Below are 7,167 nucleotides of genomic sequence, written 5' to 3' on the forward strand. Positions count from 1 at the left end.
CCCTGAGTATTGAATTTTGTGTATATCCTCACAACTGTATTTTAGGGTCATGGAATCAGTAAATTTGCACTTAAGAGTTCCATATAGGAATCTTTTGGGTAATAGTCTAGAAGAGCGGCCTGAGCACCAAAAACCGCGAAAAAATTACCCTCGATGGACCGCGATTTCTTAGGAATTTACGTGCAGAAGATTATTTGCGGAAATGCATGGTTCTCTTGTAATTGCATTTCAAAGTTGCGTGTTTTGCTATAAAAACAAAGTAGGATTTTGAGGTGTTTTGTGTCATTTTGCTATAAAAACAATGAGCATTTTCTAGGAATTTATGGGTTTGCTATAAAAAACAAGTAGGCTTTTTTTGCTTAATCAGAAATGGCACTTTTGATTTTTGTTTACTATGGATTCCTGCAACGGGTGCACTATTTCTTATAAAGACTTTCTTGCCATGGACGAAGAAGAAGTGTTTGCATTTCTGCAGAGACATGGAGTTGTTCTAAAGAGCAAGGACTGTCCCAACTGCAGTAAGCCCGCAACATTGTCTTTCAATGCGAAGAGACCGATTAGTACGCCATTTTGGAGGTGCCGCAGGATGATAAGTAATCATCAACAGAAACGAAAATTAAGAAAAGTTCAATGCTCCTTTAAGGTAACAATTGTTTAATTTAAAAAAAATATTGCTTTAAATTATATTTGTAAGGAATCCGCCATCAAACGGACATTCTTCAGCAAGTCCCACGTTGGTATTGAACAGGAATGTAATTTTGTGGCTTGGGAAATGAAGGGTTCAACAATCTCATTCCTTCGGGAAGAACTAGGCTGGTCCCAACAGACGGTGGTTGACTGGAGTAATTTTCTTCGGGAAATTTATCTTAGCTGGACGAAGAAGAACGCAAAACAAATAATAGGTGGATACGGTTTAACCGTCGAAATTGACGAAACCAAAATTGGCCGGCGCAAGTATAATTGCGGTCGCGTGGTGGATGGACAGTGGGTTTTCGGAGGAATTTGCAGAGAAACCGGTGACTTTTTTTTGGTGCCTGTGGAGGACCGTAGCCAGGAAACGCTCCTTCCAATTATAGAGGCCAACATCGCCAATGGAACCAGAATTATATCCGACTGCTGGAAGTCATACAATGGTTTAAAGGATGCGAACTACTCTCACATGACCGTTAATCACTCAGTAAACTTCGTCGACCCTGAAACGGGAGCCAATACACAGCGAATAAAGAGACTATGGCGTGATCTAAAGGAGAACATTCCCCACTATGGCCGGAAAACGGAGCACTACCAAGGGTACCTAGCGCGATTCACTTTTTTGAAAAGGCACCCAAACCACACCTCAAGATTCCATGCAATTTTCTCAGCAATGGGCGAATTGTTTAATCCTGAACGCGATGTTAATCGCGCGATTTTTTTTTTTTAATTTTTTTGCCTCCGGCGCTTTTTTAGCATTTTCCATCTCTTTTTAAATACTAACAATTAACTATCTTAAATTTCAGGAATCCACCGATACGGACAATGAAAAGGAATAGGCTTAATCTGTACCACTAACCAGCATTTTTTATAAATAAATATTTACTGTCCAATCATTAACCATAGTCACTATGGACGGCAGTCCATGTAGTGACGAAGCGCACCAGGAGAGTGTGCGAAGGCGACTACTATTATATAGCCGCAAAATTGAAAATCTGCTGTGATAGTCCGATCGTAATGAGTAATACACCAATCGAAAGGTATTGCAAAAACTTAAAGGATTGCATACCAAGACTTTAAGAAAATCAATTGGCTTGGGAGAGAGAGCGGTGAAAGTGAAAAAGTGAAAATTTCGAAATTTGGAGCTGTTGGGGCCGGTGGGGATAAATGCCCCCTCGCAATGTTTTAGTTGTATTCCTTTTGAAAATACCCGTCGAATGAGGGGTCATTTGTCAGAATCCGACGCTCCGTTCAAAAGTTATAGCCAAAATAAGATTTCCTTCTTCTTCCCAAAATGAAAATTTAATTCTGTTTGTCAGTTTGTCAGTTTGTCAGTTTGTCCAAAACATGTTTCTTAAGTTTTGAAAATTTAATATGACGTTCATCCCATTGATATAAAAAACTTTTGTTCTACCACTTTTGGAAAAACTCGCTAGTTTAGCGGGAAAACAGCTATAAATAGCTAAAATTCAGAAAACCGTAACTTCTATACTACTAAAGCTACAGACTTGTGCTGCATCTTGTTTGAAAGGTATTTTTAAATGCTATAAACGCCTTCTATATGCAATTTGTGTAAATGTAATAATTAAAAAGATATGAACAAAAGACAATTTTGTAAAACTTTTTTTTTAGCTTTTTTTTATTTTTCTCAAAAACGGCTCTAACGATTTTCTTGAAAACTTTAAACTGTATAGCCCTTGAGATTCCTTAAATTTTGGTATATAACACATTACTCTAAAAAGTCACGTTTAAAAGTTATTTTTATACGAAAATAGCCACTTTTGCCAGCTCGAACAACTAAAGCTTCCTGAGTATTGAATTTTGTGTGAGGGTATCCGAACTGTATTTTAGGGTCATGGAATCAGTAAATTTGCACTTAAGAGTTCCATATAGGAATCTTTTGCTCTACGACTTTTGGAAAAAGCCGCTACTTTAGCGGGAAAAAAGCTAAAAATGGCTAAATTTCGTTAGTTTGTAAGTTCTACACTACTAAAGGTACAGACATGTGCCATACCTCGTTTAAAAGGTATTTTGAAATACTTCAACGCCTTTTTAACTTAATTTGTTAAAATACAATAATTTAAAAATTATGATTTATGACCAATTTAAATTTAAATGTATATATTAGCTCCTATGAGAGCAAATGTAAGCAAACAAAAACTTCTGATATCAAATAAAAACACCTCTTAACGAGGTAAAGAACTAGTGACGATCGCGCCTTCAACATACAAAAGTTCTGATATCAACATTTGTGACGAAAAATGATTACACTTGTCATTAAATAGACTTTCTAATATTTTCTCATTCGGCACGCTGCAATAGAAAATGCCTGTGAAGGGAAAAAGGCTGGAATAGTCTGCTAGGGCGGGCCGAATGAGAAAATATTAGAAAGTCTATTTAATGACGAGTGTAATAATTTTTCGTCACAAATGTTGATATCAGAACTTTTGTATGTTGAAGGCGCGATCGTCACTAGTTCTTTACCTCGTTAAGAGGTGTTTTTATTTGATTTTATATAGCATTTTATTTTCTATTACAAATAAGTTACAAGTATAAGGAGGTACTGAACTAAAAACTCTCGTAACTGGCTTTGATAAAGACTAAGGTTGATCCTCCTCGGATTGCGATTTCTTAAGATTCATCTTAAAAATGTATATGTTGGTCATCCATGGTCGCCCAAGCTCTTAAGGAATCACGGTCCATCGAGGATATTAATTCGCGGTTGTGGGGTCTGGCCTGCTATAAAAACAATTTCACATTTTTGTCGAATTTTTTCGAACGCTTATTATTTTGACAACAAACGGAAAGCCCATATGTTTTTTATAGCAAAATGACACAAAACACCTCAAAATCCTAGAAAATCCTACTTTGTTTTTATAGCAAAACACGCAACTTTGAAATGCAATTACAAGAGAACAATGCATTTCCGCAAATAATCTTCTGCACGTAAATTCCTAAGAAATCGCGGTCCATCGAGGGTAATTTTTTCGCGGTTTTTGGTGCTCAGGCCGCTCTTCTAGACTATTACCTTTGTATGTTCTACACTACTAAAGGTACAGACATGTGCTATACCTCGTTTAAAAGGTATTTTGAAATACTTCAACGCCTTTTTAAATTAATTCGTTAAAATACAATAATTTAAAAATTATGATTTATGACCAATTTAAAATTAAATGTTTATATTAGCACCTATGAGAGCAAAAGTAAACAAACAAAAACTTCTGATATTAAATTAAAACACCTCATAACGAGGTAAAAAACTAGTGACGATCGCACCTTCAACGTACAAAAGTTCTGATATCAACTTTTGTGACGAAAAATGATTTTAGATGCGACTAAATAAGTACGCTACCTAAAATTTATTCATTCGGCACGCTACAACAGAAAACTTTCGTATAGATATTAAATATTTGCTAAAGCGGGCCGAACGAGTAAATTTTAGGTAGCGTACTTATTTAGTCGCATCTAAAATCATTTTTCGTCACAAAAGTTGATATCAGAACTTTTGTACGTTGAAGGTGCGATCGTCACTAGCTTTTTACCTCGTTAAGAGGTGTTTTTATTTAATTAGCGTAGGGTGGCGAAATTTCCCCAGACAGTATTTTTTTAGAAATAATTATTTTTCTTCCGAAATTAGGCGCGAAGTTAAAAATCACTGACGCAGAAATGCACATTATAGCACTGTGTATTATATAAAAAATCGTGTATCGTATTCCTTTTGAATTGTGGCATACAGAAAAAATTTCGTCGAGAACTAAATGTAGCTTTTGAACTGTTAAAACACATTTAATATTATAGCTTAATTATCTTGGCCTTCTGTGCAAAACAAATGCATTGGTTGTGTCTGGCCGTCTTGAAGGACTAAAACAAAAAAATTATATATTTTTACGACTTATGGATTTCGAGATATTGCAGGTGACGAAATTGCCCCTGTGACGAAATTCCCCCTCTCTCCCCTACTACTCAACCCAACAAAAAGTCGTCCAAAACAAAAAACTTCATATGAAAAATACGTCAAGAAATTTTATTTCATATGAAGTTTTTTGTTTTGGACGACTTTTTGTTGGGTTGAGTACTAGACCTTATACTTAAAATGTAAATGTTTAACAGTGCACTGTTAAAATAACAGCTGCAAAGTCAGCTGCTGCTTATCTATACACTAGTATAAAATGGGACCTATATAAAACGGTTAGTAGTAAATTTCATTGACATAAGAATCTACAAAAATCACATTAAATCCTAAATCAATTAGGAGCCGCGTGTGAGATACAATTTAGAACAATAAACAACCCCAAAGTGTAACAAAAAATGTGGCCAGCTTAAAGTCCAGACCTCAATCCAATTGAAAACGTATCATCCACTGCGAAGAGACGGCTCGGGCAGTATAAATCCGGGCAACCTTGAGGTTCCCTGGGGACTAGTGGAGATTGAATGAAAGCAAATTTTGAAAGAAATTATACAGAACTTTGTTGAGAGTATGCCAAAGCGCATAAAAAATGTAATGTACAATAAGTGTCTTTGGACCAAATATTAATTTGGTATTTCCAAAGTTTGGCTTTCGATTATTTCATCAGCTGTTTCGGTATAATTCAAAGGAAAAGTCAGCTGTGATTTCGATTCTTCTTAGTTGGCTTTGGGAAATCAGCTGTCATTCTATCGAGTCGAAAACGCTTAACAGGGACTCCGAGTCCCTGTCAAAGTTAGCTCTCACATTGGTGCTCGAGAAAGCCAAAATGACTTAGCAGGGACTTTATCTGTTCGAGAAATGTTAGCCGGCACTCGAGAAACCGGCCCTAAGTGTGTTAGATAAATTCGATCTTATAAGTTGTGTTCATGTTTCGAATGACTTCCTCGAAAAACGTAAGCTATATTTTTGTTAAAATAAAATAAAATATAAATTAAAAAATACATATTTTTAAAGCTGGTATGTCCAACTGAGACCAAAAATAAATTAAAGGCGGACGAATATAAGCCTTACTAGCCTCCAGGGACTCTGCGAAATTATAAAACAAATTAACACAGCATCCAATGAGCTAGAGGCCGAAAAATACCCAACGATCCATATGGTCTTACCGCACCTGGAAAACTTAAAAGCGAATTTTAACGTTGATTCAAACGACGCTGATTTGACGAGGGAGCTTAAAATGGAGCTCCAACAGCTTCTTATGAGTGTTATAGAACCACACATAACTAAAAATCATTAGCTTTCTCTTTTTTTATTTCCACCAACAAACAAGTTAATTACATTTACCACGGAACAAAAAGAAAGCACCATGGATTTTTGCCGTAAACTTATGAGATAGGGTTGTTAAAAAATCGATAGTGGATACTATCGATGTTTTTAGCTATCGATGGTGGTCACTATCGATACTATCGATAGTATCAAAAATTAAAGAAAATAAAAAACAAATTGTAAAAATAAAGGAAAATAATGAAAAAAAAAATATGGAAAATGTGTGGTTGACGCATAAAAACTATGAAGAAAGAAACGATCCAACTTTTACAGCGCACTATGGGAAAAAAGTCTATTTTTTTGGCATAAACTCTAGTTTTAGAGATACAATTAAGAAATTTGTTATATATACTATTAAGATAAAGCTGTAATTTCGGTTTTTGTTGCTTTTTGAATTTTGTTGCTTTCATCCACCGCCCACGCCGCATATTCAAATTAATTGGCAGGGATTTTAAAAAATTTGTATTTGTATTGGTAAGACGGTAAAATAATTTCGGATTACGTTAATTTTTAAAATTAAAAAAAAAAATTGCTGACATGTACAAGAAAAGTGAAATATTATCTAAGAGCAGATGCCAATTTTAGCTTTAATTGGGGTCCATCTTCTTTATATTTGAGCCCTATGCAGCCAGGATTTTCACTTGACTTGTCCCTTTCCATAAATTCAATTTTTAAGATTATTGAAAGCCACTTAGACTGTTTTTTTATTTAAAAAATATTGTTTTTATGTTTATAAGTTGCTGGATTTAAGTCATTTTTTTGAAAAAACGTGCAAAAAGTTGCAAAAATTATTAGTTTTGCGATATTAAGGATACATTTGGTAATAACTTTGCGTTTTTACCTTTTTGCAACTTTGTGCCATTTATCAAATAAAAACACCTCTTAACGAGGTAAAGAACTAGTGACGATCGCGCCTTCAACATACAAAAGTTCTGATATCAACATTTGTGACGAAAAATTATTACACTCGTCATTAAATAGACTTTCTAATATTTTCTCATTCGGCCCGCCCTAGCAGACTATTCCAGCCTTTTTCCCTTCACAGGCATTTTCTATTGCAGCGTGCCGAATGAGAAAATATTAGAAAGTCTATTTAATGACAAGTGTAATCATTTTTCGTCACAAATGTTGATATCAGAACTTTTGTATGTTGAAGGCGCGATCGTCACTAGTTCTTTACCTCGTTAAGAGGTGTTTTTATTTGATATCAGAAGTTTTTGTTTGCTTACATTTGCTCTCATAGG

General features: G+C 35.0%; 1 protein-coding gene across 2 annotated transcripts; it reads left to right on the forward strand.

Annotated features, from left to right (window-relative positions):
• The first annotated feature begins 309 nt into the window (after window positions 1-309).
• Window positions 310-1,595, forward strand: LOC138913427 (uncharacterized). 2 transcript variants are annotated; one of them, XM_070217163.1, is made up of 3 exons: window positions 310-643; window positions 695-1,393; window positions 1,497-1,595. In XM_070217163.1, exons 1-3 carry the CDS (start codon window positions 395-397, stop codon window positions 1,527-1,529), a joined length of 981 nt encoding a protein of 326 aa, XP_070073264.1. In that variant the 5' UTR covers window positions 310-394; the 3' UTR covers window positions 1,530-1,595. The 2 variants fall into 2 exon arrangements, with proteins under 2 accessions (XP_070073264.1, XP_070073265.1); XM_070217164.1 differs by having other exon boundaries at window positions 312-643; window positions 724-1,393.
• Window positions 1,596-7,167: the final 5,572 nt, after the last annotated feature.

This window comes from Drosophila takahashii, chromosome 3R, assembly GCF_030179915.1.
Source record: "Drosophila takahashii strain IR98-3 E-12201 chromosome 3R, DtakHiC1v2, whole genome shotgun sequence".
Taxonomy (NCBI): domain Eukaryota; kingdom Metazoa; phylum Arthropoda; class Insecta; order Diptera; family Drosophilidae; genus Drosophila; species Drosophila takahashii.